Source organism: Erpetoichthys calabaricus, chromosome 8 (assembly GCF_900747795.2).
Source record: "Erpetoichthys calabaricus chromosome 8, fErpCal1.3, whole genome shotgun sequence".
Taxonomy (NCBI): Eukaryota; Metazoa; Chordata; class Cladistia; order Polypteriformes; family Polypteridae; genus Erpetoichthys; species Erpetoichthys calabaricus.
Window position 1 is genome coordinate 132,486,149 of NC_041401.2, and position 18,231 is coordinate 132,504,379.

The window sequence follows — 18,231 nt, forward strand, 5'->3', positions numbered from 1 at the left end:
AGTGGTTCTACAATACAAAAACAAACGTGATGGTTCTGTAATTTAGTGAGTTGTATATTCTATTCATGCATTTTGCCTTGTGTTCTGTTTTGTGTATAGTGTTTACTCCATCTTTTGACACCCATTGCATGCTCCACCTACCTGTAAAGGGGTCTCTCTCTGAATCTGAATTGCCTTTCATCTAATTTTCTTCGTCCAAAAAATAAATAAATAAATAAAAAATAAAAGATTTCTGTTTTCTTATGGACCCCGAGCCTGTTAAAGCCCATTGGGGCACTGCTTGTGTGACTTTTGCTATACAGAAAAGAAATTGTTTCTTGGGAACAACTATTACAGGACAAGGTACAAAATTGATCATCACAAGTGAAGTGCTTAGAACAAAACACAAATTTACTTATAATTCCTAACTTACAAAATATAACCGCTAATATCAGACAGAAATATACGAAACATAATATATGCACTAGTTCCTTGCACCTTTTTTCAACTCCTTATTAACCCACTAAAAAAACTCTGCAATTTCCTACTAATTCCAAATGCAAGCATAAACCTGTCCTGCATTATATATAAAACATTTTTAAACATGTTACACTGCTCCTCAACTGTCACCACACTTAAAAGTTTATCCCAGTCCATCCTTCTTAGACTTTGGTAGGGCAAATTTTGAACAGATGCAACAAAGTCAAACTTGACAGTTTTGGTCTTTGCATCTACACTCTTCCAAAATACTGAAAAATAAGTTATGGACACATGACCTTAGTATTTCAACCACTTCTACACCTTCTATCCCAAATATTAGAAAATACTAACTACGTTGTGGCTTTATCGTACTGCGTTAAGCAACGGTCCCTGATTACGTCTATGACTTCTGCTTCTACTATTTCCAAAGTTATCACAGTTAATATTTGGGACGTTAAAATCTCACAGGAGCACAATATCATCCTGTAAACTTTCCTTTTTAACATTACTAAAAATGAATTACTGTCTGCATTGGGAGGGTCTATAGCATACCACTAAAATAAGACGTCTAACCCTAAAGCTTTACAGGCAAATACTAAGATGTGGTTCATCATCCAATTCAATAGTATGCATTACACAACTTGTGACAAAACAAGCAACAACTTAACTCAATATTAGAGAATCAACAACAGGGCATCAAATAGTTCTAGACATTTTCCTCATTCAAGATGCGGATGGGTAGTGGAAAAATGCTTTTCTTCAGTCTGTCTAAACTGGTCTTCAGGCACCTGTGCCATTTTCCTGGCCACAGTATAGAAAGAAGCTGCTGTTGGGAAGGCTGATTTCTTTGATAATTTTCTTCGTTCTAGTCTGACATCGCTTGATAAAGATGTCCTGGCAGTTAGAGAGTGCACATCCAGTGATGTGTTCAGCTGTCCTCACCACTATCTGCAGGGCCCTGTATCCCATCAGGATTGTTTTGATGGCAAATATGAAAAAGTTGTTTAGTAAGAATACAATGCTGCAAGTTCACATGGCAATAAGAAAAGAGCAGGCTATGTTGATTAAACATGTGTCACTAGCACACATATAAAAATCCAATACACAGCACTCAATATACAGCACTGTGCAACAGGAGATCATAAAATATAAAAAAAAAAGTTCAGCCTATCACTGCATGCTGCTGTAACAAGCTTTTAATACTTTGCTATCTAAAGTAAAATTGCACCAAGGGTGCATTTCATTTTTTGTCTCAATTTAGTCCAGCACTCTGTTTGTGTCTCTTAAGATGTAAGTGTTACTGTACTGCCGAGGTCAATAAAGGCATTTGTTTCTACATATCTTTCACTTTTCTTAGATTTTACCTTAACAGGAACTACTTGCAGATACTCTCCAAGAAAAATGCCATATTTTAAATAATTTGTCAAATGGTATTTTTTTTATATAGTATGTTTTTATTGTGTAAACAATATGCATTTAAATTTATATACATACATAAATCATTTTTAAGAATTAGTTGTGGGAGAGGCAAATGTGTTGGGGGCTGGCCCCTGGACTCTCCGACCATAGCACCAAATGTGGTTTATTAGTGTAAATGTGTAAACAAAGAAAATGATGACTGCAGCATCACATCGATAAGAAAAGAACTTTCATCTGATAGCATAATTAATGAACACTCACTACACAAGGACAACGCTACTTTGTGATACAAAGCTGATACATAACAAACTTTGGGCACTGTACAAAATGTAAATGGAACCAGAATGCAGCAATTTGAAAATCATTTAAACACATATTTAATTCAAAATAGAACACAGATAACCTATCAACTGTTGAAACTAAGAAATGCCATTGTTTTATAAAAAATATATGCTCTAATGTGGTAAATGACCCTGTAGCCTAATGAATGAAAATTTGAATATTTTTGGAAATCATGGGTGCCACAACCTCCAGGCTAAAGAGGTGATTTACTAGCTGGCTTATCAGCACACAGTTCAAAAGCCGGCTGCAAGAGCCAATCTTAGAAAGTTGAAGTTTTGAGTTACTTATATTAATGTTTGCTTAATTTGAATAGAATATAATTTCTTCCATAGTAATAGACAATGCTATGGTCTTTTCCCTTTATAAGTTAGTAAGAGATAGAACCTTCTTGCTATAACTGAGAAACAGTGTGATATTAGATTCTGTTGTGTTCAGAACAGGTCCCAGTAAACAGGGAATTGAAAGACCCATTTTAACTTAGAAATGGGATAAGCATACAGTTTTCTGACCGTTTTGAAATGGATCAGAAATGATAAGTGAATAGTAACGATTTAAGATGTAACAAGATTAAGCTTAGAACTGAACTTTTCTTATTATAAATTTTTCCCTTTTTTGCTATTTTAATTTTCTTTTTTGTGTGAACTGTTTTACTTTGAAACTTAACTAAACTTTTTAAAACGAAGATATTTTGTCTGTGGAATCATTTCTGCGCTTCAGGCTTTTGTTGAATCCCATTTTTTTGAGTTAGAGCTGCTGAACTTTAATAACTTTGGAAAATACGCAGCTACACCGGCATGTATGACAATATGGGGTGAATTCTGGGAAGGCACCATCAATGCTGAATTATCGATATATACAGCTTTTGAAGCAAAACATGCTGCCCTCCAGACAGCATATTTTTCAGTACAGGCCTTGTTTATTTCAGGAAAACAGTGTCAAACCACATTCTGCACGTGTTACAACAGAATGCCTCTGTAGTAAGAAAGTTTGGATGCTAAACTGGTCTGCCTGAAGTCCAAACTGGTAATCCATTGAAAACATTTGCCGCATTGTAAAAACGAAAAATACAGCAAAGGGCAACGCAAACTGTTGAGCAGTTGAAATCCTATATTAGACAAGAATGGGAGAACATTTGACTTTGAAAACTACAGCAATTGGTCTCCTCACAAATATGTACAGAGTTGTTCAAAGAAGAGCGGACACTACACACTGGTAAACATTCCCCTTTCACAGCTTTTTAGAAACCTATTCCTTGCAACAAATTCAAAATGAGCATATATTTTTCAAAAAACAAAATTTCTCATTTTCAACATTTGATATGTTGTCTTTGTACTATTGTCAATAAAATATAGGGCTTACATGATTTGCAAATCATTGCGTTTCATTTTATACCAGTAACGGCGCACTGCACGATAACGTGCAGTGAATACACTTGACTTGAGCATTCATTAGTTTTCATACTGTTTCTCTGTACGTTTAGCATTCATTTGCTCAGAGGTTGATGCGCTTGCTGCTTCCTGAGCAGCTCTTCTTTTCTCCATCCTAGCGGCCCGCTTCCTCTCTTCTTTCGTCGGCATCTTCGTATTAAAACTGATTAAGTCAGTGTTTGTGTTGCAATTACTTAGTACGTTTTCCTTAATTTTTCACTTAAACTGGCACTTAAGTATTCAAACTGCCTCAAGAATGATTTAAGATATGAAGAGACAGGGGAAGTGATGGCGAAGATAGTAGGGGTGAGAATGGCGTCTGAAGGCACGCGCCACATGGCCGCCCTGCTGGCCACTGCAAAGGGTTGATTCTACAATAAAATAAAAATAAAAAAAGGAATAACCTTGGATGTCAATCATCACCCCGAAAGCGGATAGTAGACATCACATAGTATATATGTACCAAATTTCAGGTCAATAGTTCAAACGGTTTGCAAGCTACAGGCGATTTAAAATCCTGGACAGACAAACGGACAGCCACAGTAGCATATTATATAAGAAGACAACTTCTACATTTTTGGAAATAGGGTTGTATATTAGCACCAAACATAAAATACCTTATAAGGACTTTTTTGTTTTGAATTCAGTCATTGTATCTCTTACACTGGTCTCTTTTCTCTTTCACATTGTTGTTGTTTACTACTATGTCAGTATAAATCGGACTGTAGATCACTATTAAAGCTGCGCTATTAATTTTTTTCCTCACTACCTGCAAAGGTCAGTCTCATTAATCAAAACCAGTGATCTCAAACTCCAGTCCTGAAGGGCTGCAGTGGCTAACCCCTTTCTTAATTAGTGAATTGTTTTTGCCGCTAATTAACTTCTTTTGAATTAATTCTAGTTGACTTGCTCTTGAAGACTCAGACCCCTTGTTTCTTTTTCCTTAATTAGCAGCTAAACAATAATGAGATATAAAATGAACCAAAACATGACCAGCGAACTGTGTCCATCATACAGCTTCTGAAAATAAAGGAAAATGAAGGTCTCAGGAATGCTTATCTGCTCAGATCTTCAAAACATTTTAACAGTGCTCTTAGAAAAGAGAAAATCAGAAATTAAGGGCAACAAATCTTCAAAGACAAGTCAATTAAAATAAAAGGACTGGAGTTTGAGACTACTGGTCTAAACTGGGGTATTTATGGCTTGTTCAAATCATCATTTATTATTTATGAGTTTACTAGCTGTGCTACCCCTCTAAGAGAAGTTCCAATCTAAGCAATCAACATAGACCTCAGCATTATTATCTGCAGTGCATCATTTATTGGAATGACAAATGAAATGCATTTTATTACTGCAAATGTTTGTGATGTGCCATCTGTTGGAATGGCAGAAACACAGAAACAAGATGGACACACAGATGCTTATACTTTTATAAAAGTGGACTGGAGTATGGAATAATTTTCAGCAAAACGGGTCTTGAACAAGAGAATGCTCAATGAAAGAGAAACAATGAATCACATAGGTGGAACTTTTACATGTGTTTTAAATGTCTAAATGAAAGAAGCTGACCAATGTGTTGAAGGTGAGGGACTATGGCCAACTACACAAACCACCTGAGGTCTGCCTGTTGTGAAGATGAAAACCCAACTGTACAATGAAATGCTCAAACACAGGTTCCTAAGCTTGGTGATGAGCTTTGAGGGGTTTACTAATGGATTTAGTTTTTGACAGAGAAAATCACACTGTGTGTAATTCTTGACTAGCCTCTGGAAACACTTCATTGCTAATGCCATTAGTGTGATGGGATGATAGTCATTCAGGTAGATTCAATGTGATTTCTTAGGAAAGGGAAAATGGGGTATTTTTTTTAAACGATATTGGAATGACTGACTGTATTATCACCAGAATCCCTGAAACCTATGAAAAAACTCGTAATCCTGGCCCACCTTAAATTCCTTCGCACCTCTCCGTATTGCAAATATGTTGATCAACGCAAGCAGCAAGCAGTCTGCTATCCCTTCCCCCACTGACGAAGCTGAGTCTGTCGCAAAATTCTCAGAGCTCAGGTCTCTATATCTGACAGTGAGGTGCCTAGAGTTGTATAGGGTAGATAATATATAGTTATTTGGAAAATATACATTTCATATGTGTTCCATGTCTACAATGATCTGTGTAAGATGGCAGGAAATGCACGGCAAGAAATGCTGAACACATACCTAAAGCAGAAACTTTTTCCATGTTATACTAATAATGACGTGAACTGTATAATGTGTGAAGACTTTAGTCCAAATCTATATATATAATTCACTAAGCCGCCGACAAGTAGCCACCCATAGAAAGCACGCCGGAAGGGGCGTGGATTCACTAAACCGCCGACAAGTAAGACGGCAATGGCGCACGGAGGAAGGAGCCACGCCCACCAACTCTAAGACCATTGGATACGATGATAACTCGCAGAGCCACGCCCACCAACTCGGACACGACGACTCAGAAAAAACGCCGTCATTTATGTTCGTCTGTGCGAATGCACAGACAGATGCATCTCTGAGCCACGTTGACTTTTCGGTTACAACGCACAACCGCGTGCACCATAGCAAACTGTTTTACACACTACATACAGCAATTCGCATCCGCGTCTTCTTAGATGGTCCTGCAGGAACACGGAAAACGTTTCCCCGCCCACCAACACTCCTTATTCCCCGACCGGCGTCCACCGCATCCGCGACAAACATGCATCTTCTTAGATGGTCCTGCAGGAACACGGAAGACGTTTCTCCGCCCACCAACACTCCTTTTTCCCCGGGCCCGCGTCTACCCTCGCTTTCTAGGCATTCACACTGCCTGCTCATGTGCCCGGACGCAAAAACTCACCGACCACCCAGTTAGTCCCTTTCGTCTGTGCTAGGAGTCCACATGCACCTCTGAGCCATGTTGACTTTTCATTATTCTTTTCGGTTACGACATCCGACCACGTCCACAATCGAAAACCGTGGGAAAGGAACAACGAAGCCCTCCCCAGAAACTCTACCCCTCCTCACAGAGTTTCCCAAACTCGGTCCTGGTGAACCCCTGTGGATGTAGGGTTTTGTTCCAACTAGATTCCTAATCGTTAATGCCGGTGAAACTCATCCGGGATAAGTCGGTTTTTCAAACGCTGCCGTGTAGCAAATTATTCTAGCAGGATGTAATAATCCGAGATGAATGCGCGCCCCTGCGCTGAGTGAAACGCAATGTATATTGAGTCTAGAAAACATGATCAGCAAGTCTTTGATAGGCTGAAACAAAATGATGAAAGAACGGGCGCATTTTTTTCACACAAGCTGGGTGTGTGGGTGTTAGTTAGTTAATTAGTTACTCGAAGGATTTCAAGATTTAATATGCACAAGCAGTAACACTGCAAAAGCAGCCCAAACCAGAAAAGACGGCTAGCAAAAAGTGGCCGACAAATTAAACATGTGTGCATTGTACTTACTGAAAGCAGCGTTACGGATTTTGCAAATGTTCATTTTTTTCCCTCTGTTTAAAAAACATTAAAAAAGTGGAGTGATTATGCAGTGTATAGTACGCCGCGGGTTGGTATGCAGCGTGTAAAACAGTTTGTTTGTCGCGGATAATTTGCCTTTTACTTTAACACGAAGACAATTTCCTTTTAGAGTTGCCTTTGCGATGACAATTAATAAGGCACAGGGCCAAACTTTCAAAAAGATATGCATGTATCTGCCAAAACCAGTGTTCAGTCACAGACAGTTGTATGTTGCTATCTCCAGAGTTCCATCTTTTCATTCACTTACTGGTATGCCTGCAGGAACACGTGCAGCGTGCAAGCGACACACACACACATACAGGCACGTGCACGCGACAGAGAGAGCGCGGGACACATAAGAATAATAATACTTCATTACATTGATATACTGGTGTTTTCAGTATTCAAAGCGCTATCCACACAGGGAGGAACCGGGAAGCGAACCCAAAATCTTGCACAGTCTCCTTACTGCAAAGCAGCAACACTACCACTGCGCTACAAGGCAGTTAAAGAATGCACTGGGCTCGATTTTGTTTTCACTTCTATTTGGACAACTGTGTCGTTCAGGAAGTGTTCACCCATCAATACATAATTATGCGGCGTATGCTACACCGCGGGTTGGCTAGCGGGTCATACGCTCACACTGATCACGTCCCTGCCCTTTGTACACACCAACTCCCCACCCCCCCCATGCGCTACTACCGTGGTCGGGTGACTTGGTGGATTATATATAGAAAAGCAGCCAAAACCGCAAAGAACAATGAAAAGTCTACGTGACTCACAGGTGTATGTGGACTGTGCAAACAGGAAAACGACTCAGGTGATGAGTTGGGGGTGGGCACATTAGCAGGCAGTGCATACTAAATGAAAAATCAGCAGACTAGCATGACGGAGGGGGCGGAATGGGCGTCCTTCCCCTCTCCTCCTGTTCCGCCCTCCGCGCCTGAGCACCTACCGATTTTTCAAATGTTAATTTTCTCTCTGTGCTTAAAAATCATTAAAAAAGCAGCCTGATTATGTGGCGTATGGTACGCCACGGGTTCGCTAGTATCAAATAAACACATGCGCTTTTATTCAAGTATATAACCAAAGAAAAAAAAAATCATTCGATTTACATGTTGCTATCAATGAGTTAAAAACCCAAGCTCAAATGTCAATTGACAGGAAGTTGATATTGGTATTCTTGAATGGTGCAAAGGTAAGAATTGCTGCCTTATAACTCAATGGTTCTGGGTTCGAGGCCAGTTGTTTCATGTTTTGAGTAGTGAGCTGCTATTATTATTACTATAATATAATAAAAACCTACATTTGATTGGAGTCTGTAATACCCGGTGTAAATTTTACCTAATTGTCAAAGTTAGCGCTTGTTATTTTATTATTCAATTTTACTCTGTCAGTGACATTCACATGGTACAACAAATTTAACTCTCCCTCTCTGAGTGAATGGCATTTATCTCTAGTCATTTCACAACAGCATTGATGTCCACAGTTGATGCTGTGGTTGATGCCTGCTCAGAAGTATTTGTTGTATCGATAATCAAAGATACAATGTCCCATGACAGACTACCATGTGGCATTTCCGCTTTGACAACAAAGACACCTGTGCAGAACATGTGAAAAACATCAGATTTACTGTGATCTTGGATATTTGGCAAAGTTTTGAGAGCTGTGTTTTGAGATAAAACTCAGGGCAAAGACTTTCCGAATCTGTGGTCAAAAGCAGAACCATAACAAAAGAGAGCTTCTTCACGGTGTTTTCGCTGAATAATTGACTGCCGCACCGCAACACAACTCTGCTTGGCACCAGAAGTAAAATGGGACTTCCACGTGCAGATAAAGTCACTTTAGTACGCGAGTAATTCATCATGCTAGTGTTCAGATCTGGCAGTGCCATGCTGACAGTGTATGCGTCCAAAAAGAAGAAGCCTTTGATTTGAGTCTGTAACAGCCGGTGTAAAGTTTTGCACTCTGTAAAAGATATCGCTGAAGGGATATAAGCAGACACACAAACGCTGGTGAATCATGTCTTCTTGGTATCTTCTTGTAACTTGAATTTTTTTGTTCTTCAGTTTTATTCTTGAACTAGCAAAATACTCGCGCTTCGCAGCGGAGAAGTAGTGTGTTAAAGAGGTTATGTAAACATATATATACATAAACATATATACATATATACATATATATATATATATACATATACACATCCACATATATATACATATATCAACATATATATATACACATACATATACACACATATTATACATATATATATATATATATATATATATATATATATATATATATATATACATATACATATATATACATATATATACATATATGTATATCTACATATATATACACATATATACATATATATACATATATGTATATCTACATACATACACATATACACATATATACATATATATACATATAGATATTTGTATATCTACATACATACACATATATATATATATATATATATAGCTGATTACCCAGTGGATTCGCTCACTGAGTGCAAGAGAAAAAAATAAAATGTATGTATAAAATAAGTTTAATTGCCAAATTTATTTTTCCACAAATAAAGAGCACTTACAATAACATAGAAATCAATATAAACAACATTAACATCATTATCATATGAGAATATGAAGTAATATATAAGAAGCACATTGCATATAAATATAAATTATTAAACAGTAAAATGTTCTTCTATAATACGCTACCGTGGCTATTCGTTTGTCTGTCCAGGATTTTAAATCAGCTGTAGCTCGCAAACCGTTTCACCTATTGACTTGAAATTTGGTACACATATACTACGTCACGTCTACTATTCGCTTCCCACACATATGAACATATATATATATACACATACATATACACACACATACACATATATAGATATACATACATAGTGCGTTGCAACACGGGCTGTGATTGTTACATGGAAGGGAGATGACAAATCACAGCTTCCCGCTTTCTAATCGGGCTTGTGATTGCTGCTTTGACGGATGCCCAGATCCCACAGTATTTCCCCTTAGGAGAGGCGTTAGGCAAGTGTAATTGAATAGCGGTGCTGCAAGTTATTACTCTTTTTATCTATATTTTATTTTATTGTAGAATCAACTCACAGCTGCGCACACCAGTGCATGCGTGGCGGATGCGTACGGCTGACGTTTTCATTGTCTACCACCTTCGCTAATCATTCTTGAGGCAGATTGAAGACTTAAGTGCCAGCTTAACTGAAAAATTAAAGAAAACATACTAAGTTTTAAAAAAAATCAGTTTTAACGGGAAAAGATGCCAATGAAAGAAGAGAAGCAGCGGGACGCTAGGGTGAAGAGTTGCTCAATAAGCAGCAAGCGCATCAACCTCTGAGCAAACGAATGGTAAACGTACAGAGAAAGAGGATAAATACTATGAATGGTCATGTCAAGTGTATTCACTCCACGTTATCGTGCAGTGCGCTGTTACTGGTATTTTGATAAAAGAATCTGAATAACATATAAGAAGCGTATAAATTATTAAACAGTAAAACATTAACATTTAAGAAGTAAAGATACATTGAGTACTACTGTAGTGCTTTCGGGTATAGTACATTTTTTGTTTGCCCATTACATGCATAAATGTATACAGTTTTTGGTGTACCTACCCAAGAACACGCGACATGACCCGGCAGTTAAAAATTTATCGCTCCAGCAATTTTAACTCTGTTACAAAGTCATCTAATATGGTATTGCAAACGGCAGCGGGAGCGTTTCTATAAACTCAATTTAAACTTACTGTTTACAACGTGCTTTAAAGATGCATAGTATGCGACACGTGTTTCGCCGTAATTGTGGGCTCACACAGTCACTGCACTCCCTTACGGGAATCGATCCTCGGACGTAGAGGCGAAGCCCCTAACGTTGCGCCACGGCGTGTGGTTCGTTCATTTGACAGCATGTAGATCGGGGTAATTACATTGCAGGCATTCGTAGTCTGATTCACAATCTGATTGTATGGGTGGTTACCTACCAGGTAACGCTTGTGGTTGGTGAGCAAGTCGGCTAACTTCTGCCACGGTGCCCTCTTTCAGTTGCGAGAAGCAGATCATACAATGGTTGAAATAGTTTAATATATATAGCAAAATCACCGCGCTTCGCAGGGGCGAATATGGTATTGCAAATGGCAGCGTTTCTATAAACTTAATTTAAAGTTACGGTTTATACCGTGCTTTGTTTCATATTCTTTTCCTACCTTATCAATTGTGTAATGTGTTTTTTGAACAGGTTTGATTCATGGAAGTGATCACTCCTGCTGCGTTCAGTCACTTCACATGAGACGCTCTCTTGTGTGATGTTGCGATGTCCACGGGTTTATTTAATGTTAGCTAAGACCCGGCAGTTAAAAGTTTCTCGCTACAGCAATTTTAACTCTGTTACAAAGTGATGCAAACTCTCGTTTATACCTCGTGTCTTCTCATTAAACTTGTATCTCGCGAATATGGCATTGCAAACGGCAGCGGGAGCGTTTCTATAAAGTTAATTTAGACTTACGGTTTACACCATGCTTTTTTATACCTCGTGTCTTATGAAGATGCTTGTATGCGTCACTCACTCGCTTCTTATTGTTTCGCTGCCTTATCAATTGTGTAATGAATGTTTTCTTCAGCGCTCTTTGGGGCTCCTCCTTCTTTTCTACGTACTGAGTTCACAGTCAGTTCACGTGATTACGTGGGAGGCGTGATGACGCGACACGCAACTCAGTCTCCTACGGCCATCTTGCTGCCTTCCATTACAGTATATGGACAAAAAAGAGGTTCCAGTTATGACCATTACGCGTATAATTTTGAAATGAAACCTGCCTAACTTTTGTAAGTAAGCTGTAAGGAATGAGCCTGCCAAATTTCAGCCTTCCACCTACACGGGAAGTTGGACAATTAGTGATGAGTGAGTCAGTCAGTCAGTGAGTGAGTGAATCAGTCAGTGAGGGCTTTGCCTTTTATTATTATAGATAAAAGCACACTTGTTTCATTATACCTTTTGCGAAAGTGTTTATTTTATATTCCAGTAACCACTTGAATGAGATCAAATCTGCCTCTGGCTCTCTCGCGCACACACACACATTCATACAACAATTTTTTTTTTTCGATCTTGCCTGTACTGTAAGAAGTCTGCATTTTCAGTATAATGTACCATAACATATCATGCACCATAACATGGCTTATGGTTACAATTAAGAGAAAAATTATCTTTCTTCGATTTCTTCTAAAATATATTGCTGAGTGACCTTGGCACCCCAGAAAAACTGTTCCTGCTCAATTTGATTTTTTTTTTCCTGGGTTGCTTGAGGTGATCATCATGCTACTGTATATTATCATGGTTCAACTTTGGGAGCCATGTGCAATGGAATATTTGTTTCCCCTCCAGGCCTAGCTTTTATCAGGCTAATATTAACTTTTAAGATATCTGACATGCTGTTTGATTTTCAGTCATGCTTTCATTTGAATTCCACTTGCTATTATGCCTTATTTTCTGTCTGCAGGTTCAATAAGGGGAAGCAGAACACTTTTTTCTTTTGGGGTATTTTAGCAAGTGAAATGGGGTGGTAGAGGTGGAGAGATTTTATACTATTCTTGGGTTTTGGTTCTGTGATGGTGCGGGTTGACTCCATGCTACTGGTTCCCCATTGAACCGACCACTGCTGATAATATTCCAAAGGGATGAGCCTGTGGATGAGGACACTCACACCAAGCAAGGGGTAGGTGCTCCTGTTCCTGCCTCTCTTCTCCTCATTTTAACCCCCATCCTTTATTTTTCTCTCGGTTCTCCTTCTTTCTCTTGCCGGATCTCCTTATGTCTAATGTCCTTATTATGTGCAGCGTCTCCGTCATGAACCGCAGAAAGGTAATGAGGCAATTGGGACAGTACGCATCCTAAAGTGCAGGTGTGCCTCACGCCAATTACCTGTCTAACCTCCTGAAGCTGTGCGAGTGTGCACCCATGGAGACAGAGTGAGCCATTCCATTATTTATTTGTTAAAAACGGGCTACCGGTTATCAAGCAAGCACTGGCTCCATATAAATCTTTTCTTTGACTGATGTCATAGCCGAGGATGGCATAGTTTTGATTAGTTCATGGAACCTTAACAACATGAGCAAAAGTGAGCCTATTGAGTTGCAATAATATGATTTTTCTTTTTTACTTATCTTCTTTCATGTTTTTACTATTCTTCTTTGGTCCAATGGATAGCTTGATGGACACTTCCAAGAATGTTTGTGGTCTTAGTTCTAGTACCACAAGTTCCAATATTCTTGGCATTTCTGGGGCATAATAAAATATTCATTGCCTTTTTACAACAAAATAAAAACTCTTAAGTAAATATGTGCGTTAAAGTAATAATCAGATTTACTGTGTGGCACATTCCTCCTTGGCAAATGTGGTGTGATCATCGTCATGCAGCAGTTTAAAACTATTGTACTGTATGTATAATTTGCATGTGACAAAAATCTTCTTTGATTTGATTCAGATTTCTTAGGCAGATTCTGCTACCATCTCACGGTGAGCTGGGGCAAAAAAAAAAAAAAAAAAAAAAAATTACATTCTCCACCAAAGAATGGTCTTTTTACTCCTTTTAGCAATACTACCAACATAGACTTGATCAGTCACACCTTACGCATCACAACTTACTTGAGAAATTCCAGTCTGGTTTCCGCACTTGTCATAATACAGAAACCGTAATAACGTGTGTTGTACATGACATTCTGATATCCTTTGATGAAGGAAACTCCACTGTAATTATGTTGTTAGATTTAAGCGCAGTGTTTGACACCATTGACCAATCTATTTTACTGCACAGGCTGGAACATGACGTTAGGCTTAGAGACAGTGTCCTTGCTTGGTTTAGTTATGTATCAAATCGATTCCAATACGTACAGAAATGTGCTGACAGTACTCCATCATTATACACAGAACTAAGAAATGGTGTCCTGCAGGGCTCAGTACTGGGACCTTTATGGTTTTCACTTTACATGCTTCCACTGGGATCTATCTTTAGAAAACAATGTTAACTTTCACTCGTACACAGATGACACCCAGTTATACCTTTCTTTTAGACCAAATTAAGTTTCTCTGATGTTGTCTTTAACACTAGAATCCCTGAAGCCTACGAAAAAAGTCATAATCCCAGGCCACTTTAAATTCTTTCACACCTCTCCATTAACGTCTTTTGTTTTATAAAACGTGCCCATCATCATAAGCAGCAAGCAGCCTGCTATCCCATTCCCCCATACCCATGCGTGTCCGTGTCTATAAGGATCTATGTAAATGAAGGATGGCTAGATATAAAACAATTTCATGTGAAAAATCTTGACTTGGCAGTGAGCATTTTCTTTGGTGTATTTCGCAAATGCATCAGCAAACCCAAACCGATACCTCACACTCTAAAACCTCTCCCCCACCAGTCTATTGGTATGCTTGGAACTCTATGCATAATGAGCTATGCAGAGCCTGGAATTAGCCATGATAATATTCTTATTGTAGTCCACTAATGTTCCTATTCATATAAAAATACTGCAAATTCTTTTATTTTTTATTTTCAAATGCATGTGGGGTGGAAATCCAGATAGGGTACTAATCAGGTTATGACACCACATATGCACAAAGCAGATTGGCACCAATCTTACAGTATACATGTATGAAAGTTCTGCACATGGCTGCCCTAGCAAAGCAATGTCATGTTGGCCTTGCAAAGCATCATGGAGTACTCAGGAAAAATATACTTCTAAGCCTGCTACACAGTGGATTTCTAGGAAAATATTCAGCAAACATGGCATATTCATTGCAAAAAACACTTTGGGGAATTTCAGCAATCACCATTACCCACTGTTGTAATTCTAAAATCAACCTCCTGGCTTAACTCCTTTACTACACTGTCCGTTTTACAGTATAAAAAGGTTTGTTTTATATGTGACTATTTATTTACATTGCTGGAGAACTTCCCAGTAGTATCAGTGACTTTTAGGGACATACGAAAGTGAGTTGGAAATTATTGAGAAAGTCATGCTGCTTAGATTTAAAAGGGCTGAAATCAAACAAAGTGCTGGAACTAGATGACATTTATCCTAGAGTGCTCAAGTAAGTTATTGAGTGCATTAATAAAACCTTGACACTTATTTTCCAGAAAAAATTCTACAAATTAGGAAAATTCCAAGAAATTGAAGGGTAGCAAATGCTGGCTCATTAGACGGTATAAAAAGATAATGATGCTGATTCAAATAACTATAGGCCAATAAGATTACCATGCATCACAAGTAAATTTAAAAACCACAAGACTGATCATCACATGTCAGATGAACTGGTCTATTAGTGAACAGTGAACATGGATTTAGATGGGGAGATTGTGATCATGTTTCAATATGCTGGAATTCTATGAAGAAGTAACAAAAGCATATGATAACAATAGTGTATATGATATTATGTATTTTGGTTTTAAGATGGTATTTGGATAAGGTCCCACAAGATAGTCCCACAAAATTGAAACTAGGAGGAGTTCAAGATGCAGTGTGTGGATGGATGTAAAATTGCTTTAAACAAAGGAAATGTTTATGATACTTGTAACTTCTTCAGAATTACTGTACATGATGTTAAAAGTAGTGTTCCTCAGGGCTTATCACTGGGGCTACACAGAACCATAGACACATAGAATAAGTTATCCAACAGTAAGACTACACAAATCTTCAGAATTCAACTTGATGTCACTTTGGAGTACAGTAATTAGGCTAGCACATTCGACTGAATGGCATATTCTCAACAAAGCTGTTTTAATTTTCTAATACTCTAATCTTGGCCTTAGAAAGTCTCCTAGATAGGTACTATATTTGAGCAAGTAATGCACCACTGAATGTTTGGTAAATTTTCCAGAAGCAAAAAGGAAAAATTGTATCAAATAACATGAACTGAATTTGATAGGCAAGGATTTGACAACAGCAGCAAATATTATCAGTAATAATTGACAGCCCTATCTTGTTCCACGCTTCAGGGTGAAATGGAATTTACTTATTTATAGGAACAGAGGTTTCTGGTCTGGAAAATAATAGTTTAATCCATGCATATATGCTGGATCTGAACCCAAATTTGTGTAGGAGAGTGAGCAGATATCTTCATTTGACTCAATCAAAAGCTTTTTTTAACATTTTACTGAAAGAATAAAGCACAAATGCTAAAATATAAAGTAGTCAAATAAATAACTGATACAGAAATATGGACATTGTGTTAATAAAAAAAAATTCCATCCAACTTACCCCTTTCCCTACCTAAGTCAGGCAGCTATATAACAAAATGCCTCAGTCTGAAGTGGCTCCTCAGCTCTATTATAAGAGTAGAAAACATTTGTCCAAGAACCAAGTGCCTTTGTTTTACAATGGAATTATTGAATTCTTGTCCAAATACAATAAAATTCATGTACTCGTCCTCTCAAAGAATTTGTTTTCAGACAAGATAGTTTAAGACATTAGTTTCTTCAATGAGTTATGGTTAACTGAGTTAGGATTCCTCCAGTTAAGTAAAATGTGTCTTTGTGCAAGTAATGTAGAATAGGATACCAAAAGAGATTTTTCAATGAACAATGTTGTCCCCATCTGCTGTTAATAGAACAATGCTTTTAGAGGAGGGTGAGTAATTTTAGAACCAATGCTACCTGGGATACTGTATACACACAAATTTGAATCCCTTGAGGATATTACTTACAATATGGATCTTATCCAGAATATGTTTTAGACAGTTTTAAACATGTGTGTGCAATGTACAATTTTTAAACTTTATTTTTGTTTTGCTGAAGAAGAAAAAATTAAATTCAATCTTTACACGAAATTTTAGTACTTCAAAAAAATACTCACCAAATTGTTGTTCACGTCGTTGTTCTCTATAATTATACCAACTATAGTAACCAAGAAGTACATGTTTTCATGTCTAAAATTGCATTTACTTGCTGTATAAGCAATTGTGCAATAAAAAATACATAGAATAACAAAAACACAATTACTATATATTCAAAATGCTACACTGTAACTGGCAAATAGGAGTAGCATAGCACAAGGCTGATATTACATATACATTACACATACTATAGTTAGGTAAACCTTCAGATTATACATTTTGTTCAGTGTACTACCAGTCTGCATTGTTCTTGGTATGCACAAGTGATTAATAAAGAACTTTTTTTTAAATAATTTACCCTGATAGCATAACTGTTATTTTTTCATAACTGGTTAAAGAAAAAAAGTGACCAATATGCAATGAAAAGAGAGATAGTTTATTTTCAATACATACTGTATTTCTCCAAACACAAAGGAACCTGAATAAAGGTTGTATGAGCAACATAAAACAATATCTAGACACATTAATACTTAGCAAGTACAATTTGATCACCAGTCAAAATATGAACAGTGAACTCTTAAATATTAATTTTTTTCTCCTATGTTTATTTCTATGAAATCATTCATCAACATAATTAAATAAAATTAAAAAAAAAATAAATTAAAATTTAATTAATTTAATTAAATTGAATTTTAAAAAAATTAAATTAAATTAAATTAATACCTAATTGCTTCATATTCCTCAATATGTGAATTTAATATTTGACAGGCTCACTTCTGAAAAAATGTTTGCATTACCTTTTTCACTATTAAAGTAAAACAAAAATTATTAAAGTTTAACTGTACTTGTAAAGCATACCTGGTACAGCATTGTTTTCCTGCTCATATCTTTGTCTCCAGTTTTTATGATCATCCTCTTCTCATCTCTTCCAACCTCGTGCGAAGTCTTTACTTCTCTGGGCTCTTTGACTACTTTCACTTTTAGTCTACTTCGAAGAATGATTGCTGCATTACCTGAGTATTAAAGAAACAAAAATAAATTCCTAAAATAATTTATACAAACTTCAAAGAAAGAGTTTTAATGCATGTTAGTAGCCTCCATAGCAATAGACCCAAGCATTATTCGGGCTGCGAAAACCATGCTGAAAGTATTAGTTCGGAGTGTCACTCTGGCAACTGTACAGATGCAACTTGGGTAAGCG

At 37.4% G+C, this 18,231-nt stretch overlaps 1 protein-coding gene across 4 annotated transcripts in view; it reads right to left on the reverse strand.

The window, feature by feature from the left end:
• The window catches only part of nadka (NAD kinase a), a 235,054-nt gene that overhangs the window by 99,664 nt on the left and 117,159 nt on the right, over positions 1 to 18,231 (reverse strand). For all 4 annotated transcript variants that reach the window (XM_051931383.1, XM_051931384.1, XM_051931385.1 and 1 more), the window contains one exon: positions 17,889 to 18,043. In XM_051931383.1, coding sequence (XP_051787343.1) covers positions 17,889 to 18,043 — 155 coding nt within the window. The remainder of the gene's footprint in view (positions 1 to 17,888; positions 18,044 to 18,231) is intronic.